At 38.3% G+C, this 20,586-nt stretch overlaps 3 protein-coding genes and 1 pseudogene across 6 annotated transcripts; 1 reads left to right on the top strand and 3 right to left on the bottom strand.

Moving 5' to 3' along the window:
* Window positions 1–3,976: 3,976 nt before the first annotated feature.
* LOC106305560 (disease resistance protein RRS1-like) lies at window positions 3,977–10,372 on the bottom strand. Of its 4 annotated transcripts, XM_013741943.1 has the most exons (11): window positions 9,941–10,372; window positions 8,884–9,865; window positions 7,720–8,797; window positions 7,326–7,622; window positions 6,656–7,233; window positions 6,064–6,580; window positions 5,308–5,973; window positions 4,830–5,111; window positions 4,606–4,735; window positions 4,300–4,441; window positions 4,216–4,229 (listed from the first exon to the last, which is right to left on the bottom strand). In XM_013741943.1, exons 1-8 carry the CDS (start codon window positions 10,293–10,295, stop codon window positions 4,935–4,937), a joined length of 4,650 nt encoding a protein of 1,549 aa, XP_013597397.1. In that variant the 5' UTR covers window positions 10,296–10,372; the 3' UTR covers window positions 4,216–4,229; window positions 4,300–4,441; window positions 4,606–4,735; window positions 4,830–4,934. The 4 variants fall into 4 exon arrangements, with proteins under 4 accessions (XP_013597387.1, XP_013597397.1, XP_013597384.1 ...); XM_013741933.1 differs by having other exon boundaries at window positions 3,977–4,225; window positions 8,884–10,372; XM_013741930.1 differs by having other exon boundaries at window positions 8,884–10,372.
* Window positions 10,373–10,531: 159 nt separating this feature from the next.
* On the bottom strand, window positions 10,532–11,296 carry LOC106330476 (uncharacterized mitochondrial protein AtMg00810-like). Its single transcript, XM_013768934.1, has one exon. It carries the CDS (start codon window positions 11,294–11,296, stop codon window positions 10,532–10,534), a length of 765 nt encoding a protein of 254 aa, XP_013624388.1.
* A 1,106-nt stretch (window positions 11,297–12,402) lies between these two features.
* On the bottom strand, window positions 12,403–15,263 carry LOC106330465. Its single transcript, XM_013768926.1, has 4 exons — window positions 14,966–15,263; window positions 13,822–14,921; window positions 13,549–13,647; window positions 12,403–13,317 (listed from the first exon to the last, which is right to left on the bottom strand). The coding sequence occupies exons 1-4, from the start codon at window positions 15,261–15,263 to the stop codon at window positions 12,403–12,405; spliced, it is 2,412 nt and encodes an 803-aa protein (XP_013624380.1).
* A 1,313-nt stretch (window positions 15,264–16,576) lies between these two features.
* Window positions 16,577–17,089, top strand: LOC106330458 (annotated as a pseudogene).
* Window positions 17,090–20,586: the final 3,497 nt, after the last annotated feature.

The raw sequence follows: 20,586 nt of genomic DNA, 5'->3' as shown, positions 1-20,586 counted from the left end.
ATATATATATATATATATAGAAGAAGATACAAATACATGTGAATGTTTAAAATAATCTATTCAACGAAAAAAATATACCGTAAACTTATTATGTTCTAAAATTTTATAAACACATATATATTATAATATATACCAATTTAGAATTGAAAACAAAATGTTTATATAAAAATAAATGAAAACAAAAATCTGCGCGGTTGCGCGTATCGAGATCTAGTATATTAATTATTTTTAGAGTTAATATATAAAAATATCCAATTTTTATAAGATATTTAAATTTTTCAAAAATATTTGAATATATATAAAACAGTCGAAAATAAATGTCTAAAATACCTAAACAATACTCAAAACACCAAAAATACTTAAAATATTTTAATATTCAAGTTAAACCAATTTATATGCTAAGTTTAGATATTTTGGCTATACTATTCAAATATGTATGTAATATCTTATTTTATTTTTATATTTTGTGGAATTTAAAGTATATGATGATTTTTTTAGAAAATAGTTTAAGTATGCTATCTGATTCCGAACCGAATCCAGACTGAACCTTAACAAAAATTTATAAATATCTGAATGGTACTGAAAATTTTAATTGTAAAATTCAAATATACACGAACTAAACCCGATTGGATACTCGAACGCCTACCAACGCCTACCACTAATAGAAAGTATTGCCTAAATCACTTTGCATTTACGAAGAATATTCTTTTTTTTGTAGGAATATGGGAGAATGACTCCCAATTTATTTAAAAAAGAAAACCAAATTTCAGCTTACAAGACGAGTTTGTCGTGGCCGCAACGGTTCAGCAACATCCTCATGAACTAAAACAGCGACCTCAATTGGTGCCACAACAAAACTATGAAAACCAAACGGAAGAGAAAATGCAAGGTTAACCAAACCATCAGCTAAGCGGTTTGCTTCCCTATACACATGAACGAATCGGACCAGCCAGTCCCTTGTCAAGAAGCCATGGCACAAGCGTACCCAGGAAAGACAGCGGATGAGTATCCACAATCCTTATCGTAAGAAACTCCATCACCATCATAGAATCAACCTTTACCTCCAGCCTTCTCACCCCTTTCTCCCAAGCAACCACGAAACCATAGTACACACCCCCATAACTCCGCTAATGATGTCGTACAACTACCTATATTAATCGCAAAACCACAACACCACTCGCCTTCTCCGTTTCGCAGTGCTCCCCCTGCAGCCGCCGGCCCCGGGTTCCCATATGATGCCCCGTCCGTGTTCAGTTTCATCCACCCCACACAAGGTGGCTTCCATCCCACCATTATCTCAACTATATGTCTCTCCCTTATGTGAGCATTCTCTGCTCTATTCGCTGCTATAACTCCCTTATCCAAGTCACGTAAGAACTTGACTCTATCTCTCCACAGTCGGGTATCACCAAAGACATTTCCACATCTCCACTTCCATCCCCACCACAGAGTCAAAGAGAATATAGTAGCCCACGGAATACCACCACCTGCATTGTTGTCACATAGGTTCTTATATAACCATTCCAGTAACTGCATTCTGAAGAAAGCATCCCTTCTCGTTCTCGGAACAAATCTCTCCCATATACCTTTTATCGCAGGACAATCACGTAACACATGTATTGTAGTCTCAATTCCTCCTCTGCAGACATGGCATAAGTCAGTCCCACTCCGGTGTTTTCTATGTCTCTCTGCATTCGTCATGATTGCTTGGTTTGCCACTAGCCAGAGGAACATTCGAACTCTCTCAGTTGCTACAACGCGCTACATAGATCGAAAGAAACTCTCTATCTGCGGTCTCGGATTCTCATCTCTTACGAAGAATATTCTGTATTTCATTCAAAGGAATTTTCAGTTTATAGTTATTTGTGGACATAATTAATTCAAATATTTAATGATATATATTTGTGGTGATTTTTTTGAAATAGGGAGGATATTATATTGGCCGCTTATATAGGAGGATAAACTCATATTAATTGATCTCTGAACTATTTCTTATATAAGTTCTTTTTTTTTTAACTTATAAAGAAAGTTCTTAAAGAGTAACAAATAATAATCATTTAAAGATATGTTTTGTATCTATATTATTAAAACTGAAGTACACTTTAGTACTGTTTGGAAACATCAATAGTAGTATAACTGAGAATTGTTTAAGAACGTGGATAGCAGTATTACATTAATTGTATTTCCATATTTTACTCGTATTAACAAATTTATTAATTATATTACCTTAACAATATTTTACATCGTTAATTATATTAACATAATAATAATAGTGTAGATTTTTATTTATTAGTTAATCAATATTAATTTTGTGTCAATTATAAAATCAAAAAAGTAAAATAACTGAGTTTTGCATTAGGTTAAACGTTTGGTTAAGTTTGTTTTACTAAAACATTTTTTCTAATTTCAATCGGTGGAAAATTACGTAGACAAAAACATGTTTCAAAAACATGTTTTGTGAATAAAATCATAACTTAAATCAAAATAATAAAACCGAATTACATTTATTGTCACTTAATTTTTCACTCAATATAATTGTCTTACTAAATAAAAAACTTTTTCTATTTCACTTAATTTAGCCAAACACATAGAAGGGGTCTTTTTTATTAGTTTATAAAATCAGTTAGACATGAACACTAGATATCCACTTAGGTACGAGTTGTTCCTTTCGGGTATCGTTTTTTTTGTTTTAAAATTACTCCCTCCTTGAATATTATAAATTTATGTGTGGGTTTTGAGTTGAGTCATTTTGAGTCTAGATGAGTTCGGTTCTGATATATAACCCTAAAAATATCTAAATAACCAACGTATTTGAAACGTTTTGGATATTTGTACCAAAAATAACCATATTATTTGATTCGATCCAGGTCTTTTGAATACAATTAGTTATATTACGACATATCTAAAATATAAAACACTAATTATGAAAACAAATATTAATGTATAAAAATATAAGTATAGTGTTATTTTAGTAATTTCATTAATTATATTACTTTAACAATACATCACATCATTAATTATATTTACCGTAACAATACATCAAATCATTAATTATAATATACCACAAAAGTAATAGTGCAATTTTTTAATTTATTAGTTAATCAGTATTAACTTTGTGCAATTATAAAAAACAAAAATGTAAGATAACCGAGTTTTGCATATGGTTAATAGTTTAGTTTAATCTACTAAAACTTTCTTTTGTCTTAGTTCCAATTGGTGAAAAATTACATAGCCAAACACATAATTCAAAGGCATAGTTTATGTGAACAAAATAATAATTTAAATCAAAATAATTAAAACATATTATATTTATTGTCACATAATGTTTCACTTCATATAAATATTTTACTAAATAAAAAATTCTTTCTATTTTTCTTATTTTTCCAAATATATAGAAAGAGTTTTCTTTTTAATTTATTTACAGAATCAGTCAGATATGGACATTCAGATACTCATTCAGGGACAAGTTGTTTCTTTCGGGATTATTTTTTTTTGGATTTTGAAATTAGGCGCCACTTAGATATTATAAATTTATGTATGAGGTTTGATTTGGGTCCTCCCAGGTCTGAATGATTTTGATTCTGATGTGCAGAAACATAAAAATATCTAAATAACCAATGTATCTGAAACGGGTTCAGATATTTGTACCAACAATAATCTTATTACCCGATTCAGTCCGAATCTTTTCAATACAATTAGTTATACAACGACACATCTTAAATATATAACACTAAATATAAAATAACGAATAAAAATTTATAAAATCGTGAAAATTAACCTCCGCACAGGCGTGCGGGTCAATCTCTAGTTTTATATTATATGCAAAGCATCGCAAGAGTTATTTCGTTATATTAATGCTTAAATTATTTTAGGAAATTATTAAATACTTAGAAAAAACATGCATTCCTTAAAAATAAGATCATTTAATTATTAAGTGGTATTGGATTGTAGATATTTTGCAAGTTTAATGGTTAATTTTAAAGTGTACTCCTGTTTTAATAAGATAGATACATGAATACTTGGTTCTCCATTACCAATCATCAAATCCTTACAAATCTTGCTATGACTAATGAGTCTATGACAAAAGCTTTGCTATTTTTCCTTGTTCTGTATCAATGGTCTCGTCTCTCTAGCAGATGCACTATATCATTGTGGTGCTTCCACGGTACTCTAATATAATCCCCATTGACAAAACTAAAACTTCGGTAGCTTTTGTCCAACGAGCCTGCCTGTCAACAGTTATAACGTTAGAATTAAGACCAGGAATCAAGAACATCTCAATAGCTCTCATGCATTTACCTGTATTAAAACGATTCCCTGTCTAGTGATCAAATGTTGTTCCCTACACTTTTTAAGTTGTAATCGGTGTGAATCCGGATTATAAGACCGCGCGTCTTGGTGCTTAGATCCATCGCGCAGCAGAAACTGGACCAAGATGGACCTGCAAAACGAAGCTAGCTTGAAATCATCATTCATACCGGTAAAATCATCAGTTATTTGAGAAAGAAGAAGCAAATGGTGAAAACAGTTATTGAAGGGTCAGAAGCTATACGTGATACAAATACCTACTTATATGTATGTCACTGAAAGTGTCGGATGTTTTACCTTATAACGGTTTGTCTCCAGACACACTCATTAATCGGCATCTCTTATATGGTCATTCCACATGCTCCACTGGATCCATGCAAGAAGCTGGACGTTTTGCACTAAGTGCGGTATCACATTTGGCATGTACCTAGTTTATACATTTATATATATACAACTTTTCACCTGCAACTAGAGTTTATTTATAGTATAAGTACAAACCAACTCGAGTAAGATAAATTTACCTCTGCTATGCAAATAATGCTCGAGAGTTCAGATAAGCGAAAATGACTTGCACTGATTCTCCATTACCAAACATCAAAACTTCACAGCTCTTTCCGAGACAAAGCTTACTCCTCTTCCTGCTCTGTATCAATGGCGTCTTTACCAGAGGTTGCTTGGTTTGACTTAGACGCAGAGAGTCTTTTGGGTTTCTCAGTAAACACCCATGTAGGATGATCAAAAGAACAACTAGGACCCACTGCACAGTTTCCAGTGCGAACATACGATCTGCACAGACTTTTTACCTGTGAAAATAGTTGGAAAAGAATTAAGGAAAGAAATCACTCACATGAGTATCCTGCAGACTTCAGGTTAAAGTTCCTTGGACCAGTTTCAAAGTATGGTAGAGTTGAAGGAAAATAAAGTCTACAACTACTAGCTTTTACTGGACAGAATATGAGGCCATGGGGCTCAATGAACTCTCAGGGACAGGGGTTTTACCTTAGAAAAGCTTTTGACTGTAGGGACGCTCATTTCTCGCTTCCTTTTTCTTAAGCTTAAAATAACAATTTCAATAACTCCCTTCAATCGACATCTCTTATATGGTGGTGCCACATGCTCCATGCTAGAAAGCCCCCCTGAATCCATGGAAGAAGAAGGACGTTTTGCGCTAAGAGTTGTATTACCTGTCGCATCGGTGATTAAGTAGACTCCACATCTCTTCACTGTGCAGCTATCACCTAGAAGCTGGTTCTCCGAATTGACAGGATGGAATTCAAAGGTCACTGAATCAGACAGGAAATCATGGTTAACAGCTTCTGCATGATGCATTTTCACACTCCCAAAAACAAACATATGATCCCTTTGAACGGTGATAGGTTCCTTTGGAGCCCAACAATGGAAAATTCTCTCTAATCTAGGTGAGAGGTCTGTTCTGGTCTTCCTGCATATACACTTGATGCCAAAACCAGCATTGTTGCTATAATTATCCCAAAATTCAACCACTACTGATAAAGCAAAGCCTGAAAGAGTCTTTAACATGCCGGGAGTAAGCTGTCTCCTTACAACAGAACCAGCTTGAAAATTAAATGAGGATTGGTGGCCTGCAGAGGCAGGTATACAGATGCTGAATGCAGGAGCGTTGATGTGTTCCTGTTCTAGTGAAGCCTGAAAATATCATATATGCGAAAAGTGAGTCTAAAAATGCATGTGAGAGAAAGAGGCAGAGAGAGATAAAAACAGAAATAGAGAGGATACCTGCAGAATCCTCTTGGCCATGCCTTTAACGCTATCAAGAGCTTTTCCTATATATTTTCTGACCACTTTTGGGGACAGATTAAAGCAATTACTGAATGTGAAGTGCCTTGGGAACTGCTCGAAACTCGTTGGAAATGATTTGAGAGACACGCAGCCATGGGCGTTCAAGGTTACTAGACTTCTAGGAAGCTCAGGTAGCGATTTGAGGTTTTTGCAATGGCGCAAATTAAGGCTAAGTAGTTTACGAAACTCCTTGATGCTTTTAGGAATCTGGCTGAAAGAGTTTCCACCAAGATCTAGTCTCATCACCGAAGCAAGCCAACATATATCTTCAGGTATATCCACCAGGTAAGCATTACAAAGGAACAACGATACTAGCGCATATAGCCTAGACGCCAATGAGTGTAAAATGGGTGAGGGGAACGGAATAACAGTGACCCATGTCCAGCTTTCTTGTGGTATTCCGTTGTTCGACAGACATTCAAATGCCGGTAAGAATTCTTCTAAAGCTTCTCTGCTGAATCAAGAACCATGAATATCTGATCTTAGTTGCAAATTATCCAAATTCAGAAGGGTTTCAGAGCTATCTAACCTTGATTCTTGAATAGCAGAGTGAAGGTTTATGGACACAGATTCTTCCATGGTTATCCTTGTGTTAGAACGTTGTGAATCTTGGAGAAATAATGCATCAAGAACTGGAAGGCTCTTCAGATTTGAACAGCCAGACAGCTTAAGTGTCATCATGGCTTTCAAGTTACTTATCCCCGGTGGCAGGTGCTGAAGACTTTCACAATTCTCCAGATCTAATGTAACAAGTCTAGTGAGATCCCCAATCGACGACGGCAGTTCTCTAATAGCAGCCCCAGCTAGATATAATTCTTTCAGGTTTAATGAGAAATCCTGAAGGTTCTCGAGCTCTGAGCAGCCAGATAGATTAAGAACCTCAAGAGATTTTAGATGAACAGTGGTAGGCATAACTCGCAAACGAGAACAGTTTCTCAGACTCAAGAAAGTAAGCTTGTGATGATGAAGAATAGATGAGTTAACCTTAACCAGACTCGTACATCCTTCGAGATCAATATGCTCAAGGTTCCTGGCCTTTGAAAGCCTTGGGAATTTAGTCAACTGTTGAGAGTGACTCAGAATGATCCTCTTTAGCTTCTCAAGATTCTGATTACAGCACAAAAAAACAAGATGAGTCATCAAGTAAATGCTAACTACTTCATGTATGCAGCAGATTGTACCATAATGTCAAGACATACCTTTGTTCCTTTCCATACTTTTGTCAAGTTGCTATATGGCATGTTCAGTTCTACAAGATTTTTAGGGTTGAAGTTCCGAGGTAACGATCCAAGAGGATATTTTTCCCAGTGGAGTAGGCGTAGCTCATCAGGCAAAGAATGGAGGCCTTCAGGTAGACAAACCTTGCAATGATTTACAGAAGTTGGACAGTGGATCTTGAGCAATCTAAGTCTATACATCCTCTCAAATGCAGTAGAAATCAAATCAAATGTCAAGCCAGATGCATCCAGAAATATTCCCTCAACTGCTTCTGTTCCCTGAAAAAAATGGCAAACAGTTTTTTTCTAAGAGAAGAAAGGAACCTCAATCTTAAGTTTAAATAGAACATATCATTACACATTTTCAAAGACTTACTGTATTATTTTTCAGGACACCAGCAATATCACTAGAATCCCACAATCTGCTACGGTTGCCTGGCTCTTCGTGTTCTTGACAAACAACAAATCGACCCGCGTCTTGGAAAATGTTGGGCATTTCTATCTTGTTATCTAAAAGGCTGATGAGAGACTCATCAATGAGACCATAGATTCCTAAATCTGTAGAAAAACCGCAACCATCAAGGATTTTCACCACACGATCTCTATCCTCCCCTCTGAAAAAACAAGCCAGGTCCAAAAATATGCTCTTCTCGTCACCATCTCGTCCATTAAAACTTATTTTAAATGCATCCAGAATTTTGACTGGAGGATGTTGACGCAGTCTTCTCAGATGTTGTTTCTGATCTTTCATAGATTGATTTTGAATAGACAAACCTAAGACTCGCAGAGCCAAAGGATTGCCACTAGCGTAGTCCACAAGCTCCGATGTCAACGACATTCTTCCTTTACAATTTTCTTTACTGGCAAACTTGCAACAAAGGTGAAGAGACTCGAGCTTGGATAGCTTCTCGATCTCGTAAATCACTTTGGCGTTACACTGTACAAGAACTTGCCTATTCCTAGATGTTAAGATGATTGTATGTCCACCAGAAAACCAGCCAAACCCTCCAACCAAAACTTCTGCATCTTTGGCACTACTCACACCATCAAGAACAATCAGAACCTTTTTACCCAAGAACCTATCCCTTGTGAATCTTAGTTTTGTATCACATGCGTCTACGAAAACTTTTTCTGCCCCAAATATTTTCGAGAAGAAATCATCACGCAAATAACTCAACCCTTTTGTTTGACACATTAGATGAAAGTCAGGCAGAAAGTAGCACACGTCATATCGCTCAGCTTGTGTTCTGAAAAATTCTCTCGTGATGGTAGTCTTCCCTATGCCAGCCATACCCCAAAGTCCAACAATCTGTGGGGATGAGGGTTGAGAACGATTCAGCAGAGACAATATACTTTCTAATGAAAGCCTCGTTCCTCTTAGCTTCATGTTGGTTTCGGAACTGAGTGGCAAACAGACAGCTCTGACAATATTCTTGGCCAGAATAACCTCATCCCTGCACAAAGAAAACATCAGAATCAGAGACATATACCTCACCATACAAATATAAAAATCCTGCAAAAAAGAGAGAAATCAATTTACCCCTTCTTATACGCATATCCACTGATGGAAGTTAATTCGATCATAGCCGCCCTCCATTTCAGAACTTCGGAAGCCTTGACTGAATTCCTAAGTCGTATGAATGCTCTTCCAAAAGAGCCAAGTTGGCCCCTGACGGCTGAAACACTTACTTTAAAAAACACAGGAATAAGGACAAGGTCATTTGCTTTCAAATGATCCATGACTGCCACGAATCCATCCAGGCACTCCCTGGAATGAGCAAAGTTCATCGAGAAAATGATAATACCAACCCGGGATATGTGTAGCAGTTTCTGATTTTCAGTCACAGTGCCCTTTTTCATATCATATCTCAATGGGGAAAAGCCACAGCGACACAACTCGTTGAAGATGTAGCTGATGAGGTATATCTCCTCGGAGACCTGCTTGTCACCACAATAAATGACTAATACAGGGTCAGACCCCGTAACGCTATGCTCAGACAATTTTGGCTGGAAAGGAGTTTCAACTCCCTTGAGTTTCTCTCTCATTTCTACCGTCTTGATGGATGCACCCGGTGATGTTGGATTTGGAAAAGACTCGTCACTCTTTCTGCAGCCAATGAAGAGCTTGCTGCTGTCCTTACGATCTCTTTGAAAGGAAACAAAGTCTCCAGCTTTAAGCTGCTTCTCCTCAACGTAGCTGCTCCAGCCTTGAGTAAATTCGTAGCATTGACTGACGTTAAGATATGAGAACCCAAACAACCATGTCTTGCCTTCCTCGTCCTCAAATCGAAGGCGGCTGTCGGTGCCTGCAACGACGGTGGCTAAGAGAAAGTATTTACCAGCGTCCTTGTTGGCCTTAACGGCTAGACGGTCTACGTTACTCACATCAATCGTTGTCAAACAAATCTCAAAGAGATCCTCCCTTACGTCATCGTGGTAATTGGGATTGAGATTCATCTCGCCACGTTCCTTCTCACTAGCTTTTTCACTCGCATGCTCCTTGAAGAACCTGCCCACACCACCAGTATTGTCCCGATCCAGTGAATCAACACCACTACTCAAAACATCGGCCTGAGGCTGAAACCTATTAACAATACCAGAGGAGGAACGCATCTTGCTAGCCTCCCACGCGTCAAAAGAAATCGCCAAATCGTCGGGACCAGAAACCCCAAGGGACTTGTAAATCCGATCCAATTCGCCATCGCCTCCTGCTGCGAGGAGACGGAAACTAGTCCTATCAGGTAACTCAAGAGAGCGCGTCGCGAAAGAAGAAGTCGAGACTGAGAGATCTTCAGCGAAGGAACTAGAACACCGTTCTAGCCGGCGGCGGCTTATCCCACTCCGATTCAAAGATTTCTTCATACGGTCGAGGATTCTATCCATAAATCGCGGCGGGAGTGACGGCTCAAAATCGCGCAATCCCTGACGGCGGAGAGCGCGGAGTCTGTCCATTTCTGTGACGGAGAATCGTTTCTGCGTTTTCAAATTTCAAGTGGGAACAAGTTGAGTGCGAATCATAGTGTATATGACCCACTTGTATTAGAGCTTGAGCTCAAGAGGAAGAAGATGAGTTTGTTACCATTAGAAAGTAGAAAAATGTCTATTAACTTCTTACTCTTTACAGTGTATTGTACATTTATTTATACTATCATACTATCCGTTTTATACAAGTAAACCACCGGTTCAATCTAACTGTCAATATAACCAGTCCTATACTCTAATACCCTCCTCAAGATGAAAGACACAAGCTGTGGATACCAATCTTGCTGATTAATGACTTGAACAGAGCAGGTTTTGGTTAAAATGTCAGCTAGCTGAAGTGCAGAATGAACATGAAGAGTCTTCAAAAATCCACTATGTAGCTTCTCGCGAACCACATGGCAATCGATCTCAACGTGTTTCGTCCGCTCATGATAGACTGGGTTCGACGCAATGTAAAGTGCAGACTGATTGTCACAAAAGAGAGTCGCGGGAACAGAGGGAGAGCAATGCATCTCAGTCAATATCACAGTTAACGAGATGAGTTCACAAGTAGCATCGGCCATGGCTCTGTACTCTGCCTCAGAGCTGCTTCTCAACACGGTTTGTTGTTTCTTGGACCGCCATGAAATCAAAGAATCACCAAGGAAGACACAGTAACCAGTGATTGATTGTCGCGAATCAGGACAAGCCGCCCAGTCTGCATCCGAGTAAGCAGTAAGCTTCAGAGTAGATGTTGTTGGGTAAAAGAGTCCTTGACCTGGATCATTTTTCAAATAACGAAGAACACAGAATGCAGTTTGGAGATGAGCATCAGTAGGAGCAGACATGTATTGGCTCAGCTTATGAAGTGCATATGTGATATCAGGTCTTGTATGTGTCAAATACAACAACCTGCCCACAAGTCTTCGATAGATAGAAGCATCAGGAAGACGAGTACCAGTTTTTGTCGATAGCTTGAGGTTAGCTTCCATGGGAACCAAAAGAGGCTTGCAACCCAATAATCCAGCCTCCTCAAGCAACTCCAGAGTATATTTTCGTTGATTCAAAGAAATCCCAGTCTTGTTTCTAGAAATCTCAAAGCCCAAAAATATTTCGCTGGACCAAGATCTCTCAACTTGAAAGCAGACTGCAGAACCTCCTTGAACTGAGTAATAGCCAAATCATCATTCCCCACAATGAGAATGTCATCGACATACACAAGTACTGCCAAGAACACCTTGTTAACATACTTGATGAACAAGGAATGATCCGAGTGTGTTCGTGTAAACCCATCTCCAAGAATTACACTTGATAACTTCTGGTTCCATTGTCGAGACGCCTGTTTGAGTCCATAGAGAGACTTATGGAGCTTGCAAACAGAATTTGGAGGACACTTCTTTCCCGTTAAGTCTTCATAACCTTCAGGTAATCTCATATATATCTCTTCATCTAGATCTCCATTGAGAAACGCGTTACTGATATCAAGCTGTGTGATCGACCAATCTTTTGCAGCAGCGAGACTCAGAAGTAAACGCAGAGTGCCAATCTTGGCAACAGGTGAGAAGGTGTCCAAGTAATCAAGACCCTCTAACTGCGTATATCCTTTCGCAACAAGTCTGGACTTGTGTCTCTCAATTGTGCCATCAAGGTTGTATTTGATAGTGTGAACCCACTTACAACCAACTGGATGCTTCCCGGGAGGCAGTTCACAAACTGTCCAAGTACCAGTATCTTCTAGAGAATCCATTTCAGACTTCATAGCTCGTTTAAACTCATCAGACAGAACAGCTTCAGCATAGGTTTTGGGTAATTTGTGGGTAGTGATAGAAAGGATAATATTTTTGTGTTCTGGATCAAACTTATCATAACAAAGGAATGATGAAATAAGGTATGAGGTAGTATGGGTAGGATGTACAGGAATCTCAGAAGAATGATCTAACAAATAACAATGATACTTGTCAAGATATGCAGTTGCTTTAGTCTGCCTTTTTGACCTTGTCTCAGTCCTAGAAACTCCCGATGGTACTAAAGGAACAGATGAAGAACTAGGAATAGAAGAATTGCAAGCAGTAGAGTTAGGACGAGAGACAGAAGGTGATCAAGAGTTAGGAGATTCATGAGAGACAGAAGGTTGTAGAGGAGATGAATTAGGAACATGATCAGGAAGAGGAACCGAAGATAACGGATCATTGTTCAAAGGAGGCGTAGTTGGAGAAGGAAACATTGTATTTTGATCAACAAAAATTGAAGAGGGAACCTCAGATCCTAAATCAAAGAAGGCAGGAAAAGATGAATCTGGAACATGCATAGGTAACACATCTTGATCAAAGAAATAGTTCTCAGCATCTAGATTATTAGAGTCTTTTGCGAATGGAAAATATGATTCATGAAATACTACATTTCTAGAAATGATGATTTTGTTAGTCGTTGTATCAAGAACTCTATAACCTTTGTACCCATGTGGATAACCAAGAAAAACACCTGGATTAGCGCGAGGAGTAAACTTATTACGATCTTTCTGTAGAGTAGATGTGTAGCACAAGCAACCAAACACGCGTAGATGATCATAGGAAGGAATTTTACTCGTTAAAAGCTCAAAAGGAGATTTATTCTGTAACAAAGGAGAAGGAGTTCGATTTATTAAGTAAATAGCTGTTTGAATGCATTCTCCCCAATAGATCAAAGGAACTTTAGATTGAAAAAGTAAAGCTCTAGCAACATTTAAGATATGTTGATGTTTCCTTTCTACAACTGAGTTTTGTTGAGGAGTGTAAGGACAAGAGAAGTAGTGTTCAATCCCTTTTTCTTGTAGAAGATCTGTGAAAGCTAATTCGGGTGCATTATCTGATCTAATGGCTTTGATGTTAGAGTTATATTGAGTATGAATAAGACGTAAAAACTCAGGAAAAACTGTTGAAACAGAACTTTTATTCTTAAGCAAGTAAACCCAAGTCACTCTAGTACAATCATCAACAATTGTAAAGAAATATTTGTATCCTTCATGAGTTGGAACCTGAAAAGGACCCCAAACATCAAGATGGATCAAATCAAATGGTGAATTCGAAAGATGAGGATTTGAAGGAAAAGACATACATTTTTGTTTAGCTAATGGACAAAATTGACAAAGACTATCATGATTATCTTTACAATGCGGTAAACGAAGAAGTTTTGAAAGAATTTGAAGTTTGCTGAAAGAAGGATGTCCGAGTCTTTGATGCCAAATGTGAGGATTGTTTTGTAAAACTGAAAGTGCTTCAAACTGAGAAGAAGAACAATGAGTGTCCAGGACATACAGATTGCTTTGGAGGTTACCCCTCCCAATCATGAAGTCCTGAATATGCTCCTGACCAATAAAAGGATTTTCAGAAAAAATGTAGCAGGAGTTCGAAGAAAACAGAACAGAGATAGTGCTATTCCAAGTTAGTGCACTAATGCTAAGAAGGTTGAACTTAAATTCTGAAATATACAAAACGTTAGTTAGAATTAGTTTTGGAGAAAGAATGATCGTGCCAGAAACCGTGACAGGGATCCTACTACCATCAGGAAGAGTCACAACAGTATCACTAATGGTTTGTGTACTATGAAACAAGGTCAAATCAGCACAAACATGACAACTAGCACCCGTATAAATAATCCAAGCAGCATGCGTATAAGTAAGGTCATTCTTCATTCCCGCAGAAATTAAATGAGAAGGAATAGGTGTACCTGATGGTGGGGAAGAGGATGTGTGGGGTAAGAGGTGAGGTTGCGGTTTAGGTGAAGAAGTTGTTCCGTCTGCGAGACAAATCGTACTGCCAGAAATCTGAGAGAGCTTATCAGTGATAGGGTTGCTCAAGACACTTAGAAGCTGATGAAATTGTTCAGATGCGACTGTCCCCAAGCAAACACCCTGTTGATTGTGTAAGGAGATATCACCCGTATCTTGAACTACCATGTTAGCTACATTCTCCCGGCGGGGAGGGTTGTTCGACGGTTTAGAAGTCTGACCCTGAGCCCTGGCATTGTAGTTCTGCGACTGCTTATAGCCTTGAGGATAGCCATGAAGTTTGTAGCAACGCTGAATAGTGTGACCAGCAATTCCACAGTGAGAGCATATAGGACGACTCTTGTTCTTTGGATAACCAGCGTTATACGCAGCAACAACATTGTCAGCAGGAGTTGTGTTCTGAGAAACACTGAAAGCAACATTACTAGTACTCTTCATGGAACGTTGCATCTCTTCCTGTGACACCAAGTTGAATACTTTAGCAATGTTTGGACGAGGCTCCATCATAAGAATCTGCGCTTTTGTCGATGTAAAAGTATCATTCAAGCCGGTGAGAAACTTCAGAATCTTATCTTGCTCATCACGTTGTAGGATTCGTTTGAGACTAGAACAGTCTGGACGATTGCAGCAACATGTGTATGGACTGTCATGATTCTTCAATTCTTCCCACAACTGCATCAGTTTTGTGTAGTAGTCACTCACACTCTGTGAGCCTTGAACTTCAGCGAAGATCTGTTGTTTAAATTCAGCATTCCTTGGTCCATCACTTTGCTTGAATTGATCATGGATGTCAAGCCACCTTTGTCGAGCTGTATCCAAGTACATAATACTCTTCGCTATAGACTTCTCCACTGCATTGACAATCCATGTATACACAATGTTGTTGCATCTTGACCAAGATGCAAAGTCCGGATGATCATCAGGCAATTCCGGAAAGGTTCCATCAACAAAGACAGCTTGTTTTGAGTTCCCAATGCCATAAGCATAGATCGACGCCAAGTGTTGAAATTGCCTAAACCAGCTAGCTTCTCAGAGACAAGAGCAATACCAGCATGATCGGCATGATGAACGTAGAGAGGATTGGAGTTCAGATCTTGAATAGACGCCATAGGCTCCGAACAAGGCACCGCCGTTTGAGGATTCGACGCTGAAGTCGGAGTATTGTTAACAGCATTCGCATAAGAGATCGGCATAGTGAACAAGAGATGATTCGGAAGATCAAGATTCCGAGAATCACCAAGCAACGATCAACGAACGAGAATCACAGAGAAAGTGAAAGCAGAATCGCAAGAACCACCGAGAAGAAGTGATAGATCGCAAAGAATTCCAAGAACAACGAATCAATGAAGATGATAACGGAAAGCAAGAGACTCATGACATCAATCGTGAAGATAGAATCGAAGCGGAATCGAATCTGAGCGAAGAAACGAAGGATCACAAAGCTCAGATCGAAGAAAACGAAGCGAGAAACGTGAATTTCATCGCTCTGATACCATATTAGAGCTTGAGCTCAAGAGGAAGAAGATGAGTTTGTTACGATTAGAAAGTAGAAAAATGTGTATTAACTTCTTACTCTTTACAGTGTATTATACATTTATTTATACTATTATACTATCCGGTTTATACAAGTAAACCACCGGTTCAATCTAACTGTCAATATAATCAGTCATAACTTGGAAGACTCACTGTTCATAGTCTCCGCAATTAACTTTCACCCACCGATTCCAAAACCTTATCGTTTCTGTACGATACTCAGTTTCTAAGCCATAGATATTTCATTATGTTCTCCATGGATCCTTCCCGGCGGAAAATACGACGTGATTATCAGTTTCCGAGGGGCAGACACGCGCCAGTCTGATAGGTAAGCAGGAAAGGACGATCAAGAAGAGTGAACAAGCGCACTGTTATGGGCGAAGTGGCTTTAGAGGATGATCATGGGAGACTCTCCGTGAGAAAGAGAGTTTTGTTATCATTAGTCTGCTTTTCTAATAATCGAGTCTTGTCTTACGATCTCGTATTACTCATAAACTTGCGTATATTTAAGACCATTTCCCTATGGTTTTTGTTTATGGAATTAGTGAATTAATCAAATCCTCAGTGGCTGTTCAAAACTAAGAAATTTCTAACTTTTCTAAAAAAAAAAAAGGAAATATAAAGAGGTTATGACTTATGAGCATCTGGTTGATAAAAAAAAAGAGAGAGATTATGAGCATGTAGACGGTAGACCCGCATATCCCACAAAGCAACATTTAAACAATTTTAAATTCACTTTACCAAGAAAATATATTGTTTCCAACATGACTTGAACTATGATCCCTTAGATATTTTCAAGATAAATCTAAGTGGTCAATTTTGAAAGCATAGCGATAATCAAAAGAAGTGTTGCAGGTTGATGTGTCTTCTTGACAATTTTGCTAGCTGAAATGTCTGAAAGAACTGATACTCTCTAGTTGCTCAAAGTTTTCCGGACATCAATGAAGACATGGAAAGCTTAGAGATTCTGCTCATGGATGAGACTGCCATCAAACAAACTCCCAGAAGAATGTGTATGAGTAATCTCAAGCTGTTTTCATTTGGTGGATGTAAAGTCTATGACCTCACAAGTTTTGAATTGCTGCCTTTCTCTAGCTGCTCTCGGTTATCAGGCATGTATCTCACAGATTGTAATCTGTACAAGTTGTCAGACAACTTTACTGTTTATCCTTCCTGAAATCTTATGCTTAAGCAGAAACAATATCAAGAATCTACCTGGAAGCATCAAGAAACTTTCATCATCTCAGGTATCTTTACTTGAAGCATTGTCAAAAGCTAGTTTCTCTTCCAGTGCCTTCCATCAAAACTGCAGTACTTGGATGCTCATGGCTGTATCTCACTCGAGACAATAGCAAAACCCACGACGCTTTGTGTGGTAGCTGAAAGAACCCATTCTGCTTTCGTATTCACAGTTTGTTTCAAGCTAAACAGAGATGCACAACAAAATATTGTGGCTCGTACTCAACTCAAGAGTCATATACTATGAATGGATCTCTTGCAATCTTGGGGGCATGGAAAGAGCAATGTGGATCATCTAGCCGCGAAGAGGAACTTATAAAACTTAACTCTGATCATGTGTTCATCAGTTATAACAACTGTTTCCATGCCAAGAAAAGCCATGATCTCAATCGATGTTGCAACACCACCGCCTCGTTTAAATTCTTTGTTACCGATGGTGTACCCAAAAAGTAAGCTAGTTAAGTTGCGTGAGGTGGGGAGGGAAATGTGTGATGAGTTTGTTATATGCACCTGATGAAATGATTATAGATTGTAGGGATTACAGGAGAATGATCTCGAGTAGAGACAAGGAAACCGCAGTGGAAGAAGCTGTTGTGTCCAAGAGAGGCCGTTTGTATCTACAAGAAGAAGATACTGAACGGGAAAATAATAAAGGAAGATACATAATTTGCTGATTTTGAGTATTCTGTTCCTCGTTACATGGAGACCGCAAATTCTAATCTCTGGAAATAACTAATTATAGGAAGCTAAGTTCATACAAGGGTTGGATTTAGACAGAATCATGTTCCAAATCTATCTTAACTCCATCTTTTAAGTGAATTGCAGTAACAGGGTGTATATCGTTTCAAGTGGCTAAACTTAAGCAATTGTTAAGAATGGAGAATTGAATATCTGTAGTGTAACTTATGTTACTTAGAGTATCATTATCCCTAAGAGACATTTAGGGGTTCTTAAGCTTTTTTTAATAATTTTTAGTTGGAAAAGTGAGTTTAAGAGACGGGTATATTGGTGTGGTCCATTGCAAGTCTCTTATTTAAGAGTTCTTAAAAAAAAAAAATTAAACATTTTTTATTAAACTTTCAAATTTATTGATAAAATTATTAAACATAACTTTTTAAAAATAGATTTTTAAATAAAAAAAAAAGATTGTAAAATAACAAGTAGAATCTTAGGGAATGTCCTTGAAGTCGAGATTGTCAGGGTAGTAGAATCCTTCCTCGTCTTTCATTTTTCTAGCCATCTGAAACTTATTATCTTCAGTAAGCAAGTCAAGAAGGAACAAAATGTTGATAGCTAGCAAGAGGGTTATCTTACAGAAAGCTTGAGCTCAACATCACATCTTAGGGAATGTCTCTCTCTGTTAATCTTTTTTCGCCTTTCTAACACTCCATTTCCATAATTGGATCTCTTCTGGATCCTCAGACACAGAAAACTGGTATGGGAACCTAAGCAACAAACAAGAAAGAGAATACATACATTATCGACACATAGCATTAAAACCTATAAGATGTCTAGTTACTTACGTCTTCTCGATTAACTAAGCCTGCAATGTTGCCTCCATCAGCCCATAGCCTTTCCACCACATCAAGTATTTTCCTACTGACCTCCAGTTGGTGTTCCCAAGTGTATCCAACGCCTGATCAAGTTACATTTCGAAACATTAATGTAGAACATTACAAGACAGAAACAAAACAGAAAATTATAAGAGCAAAGACACCAAGGTACCTCACATACTCTATCAATTCATACCTCATGCTCCCACGTTGTTTATAGCCATGTGTTCTCATTCTTACTTACGCAAATTTTCTTCAGATATGACAAGGGTGGTTAGTTGTTTTTGCCTTCCTATATCATGCGTATTCATGGATCCAAAAAACAGCAAGATGCACTTAAAGATATTAATTCCAAGACTGCTCATACCTCATGCTCTATTGCTATGCCGATACTAACAGCAGCTTAAACAACTTGGATACACCCATCCCATGTCCGGACATAACCAAACCCATCATCTTATGCATCACAATAACCGCCATTTTATCAGCAGGCAAAAGCTCAATGTGGGGAGCATATATAAGCCGCTCTAACCTTCTTGCTCTTGTTCTTCTGCAGCCTTTGCTCTCTCTCAATCACGTCTTTCATGATTCTGCTTTCACAGAGCAAAAACACGAAACCAATATTGTAAAAAAAATACAATCAGAAAGCATCAAACCCCATCGTTGGATCTACAAGAAGCATTCCATGATGATATTGTAAAAGCCGGAAAACCGGACTGATATAAACGATAGAATAAAAGCGATGTTAAGGAAATAAACGAATGTAAAAGACGAATACAAGAACGATAAGAAATCATATTCGCAAAGAGACATGGAGTCGAGATATGATCTCTTTCCTTAACTCAAAATATTCACTCCGTTAGTGAGACGAAACTGTACGAATATAGAGTCCCAGGATACAACAATGGCAGACGAATCACGCCTCACTCGTGATCGCCCTATCGAACTATAAACTCTACGAAACACTCTCGTATTTATGACTTACGCTAAGGGATTTTCGCTGTTGGTTTGATGTGTAAAAGTTGGAGAAATGAGAAGAGAGACGAGTTGTATTTAAAGAGATGGACGAGGAGCGACTTCCCGTAATTGTTGCATAACGTGCGCTCGTTAGTGGGGATTTGGCAAAGATCTCGGGAAGTTCAAGTTACGAACTTATTCCCCAAGACTCGCTATCTCTCTCTTTCTTATCTCGTTTAAATATCTCGAGAGGATAAACATCATGACGTTTTTATTTTCTATACAAACTGCTTGTCGTTTCAAAATACAATGCATGTTGTTTTTGAGATTTTAAATGGCAAAATGTTGAACTTAACTTGGTCCAAAAAGAATATTCTTATCAGGCCGGAGGCCCTCCACCAAGACCCAAGACCCAAGACCCACACCGAGCCGAGCCGGTCGGACGGCGGCGGCGGCGCGCGCGTGGGGAGCCATCCTCTCTTCTGAAGCCATTTACACACTCATGTGCTTAAGACTTATTTATACTCCTCTGGAACATTCAACTTACCCGATGTGGGACAAAGTTGATGTTGTCCATTTTGACAGTGTTTCACATTCCGAGTTCATCACTTCAACACATTATTTCTCATTCAATTTAGCTTTGTTTTTGACATATGAATATACTGGATTTTAGTGCTCGTTGCAAGCTTTCCAACGAGCTAATAATCCGGTCATGACGACCACCGGTTTGGCCGGAAAAGCCACCGGAAAAGTAAAAAAAAGTCAGCCTTTATATTCTGTTTAAAAACAGAGTTCCAACAATCTCCCACATGAATAGAAATACCTCTAAACATATGCAGACTAAATGCAGACTCGATAGACTCTAAGAAACTATACATATTCTAATCCTTACTAGACTAAACAGACTTATCGAGAGTGTTTGCGAAAAATTCACTGTGTTTGAGTTGGTGGCATTTTTAAGCCTTGAACCACTCATAGTTAATATCTGTCGGGTTTACTTTACCAGAAGGTGAACATGATGTCTTGAACCAACCGCTGTTTTATGTAGACCGAGACAATAGGTATAACGCAGCTTCATTTTCTCGTAGAACTTAGTTCTCTATTGTGTTCATTGTGGCCCTGAACTTTCCTGGTTTTCATGAGTGAACTTAGAGAATACAGCCTTGCATTGATTCTCCTAGAAACGGCCCCATTTCACACTCATTAGGTGATTGACCATGAAAAATATTGAGTA

The sequence above is a fragment of the Brassica oleracea genome, chromosome C1 (genome assembly GCF_000695525.1).
Source record: "Brassica oleracea var. oleracea cultivar TO1000 chromosome C1, BOL, whole genome shotgun sequence".
Taxonomy (NCBI): Eukaryota; Viridiplantae; Streptophyta; class Magnoliopsida; order Brassicales; family Brassicaceae; genus Brassica; species Brassica oleracea.
This window is presented reverse-complemented; position numbering and strand designations above follow the sequence as displayed.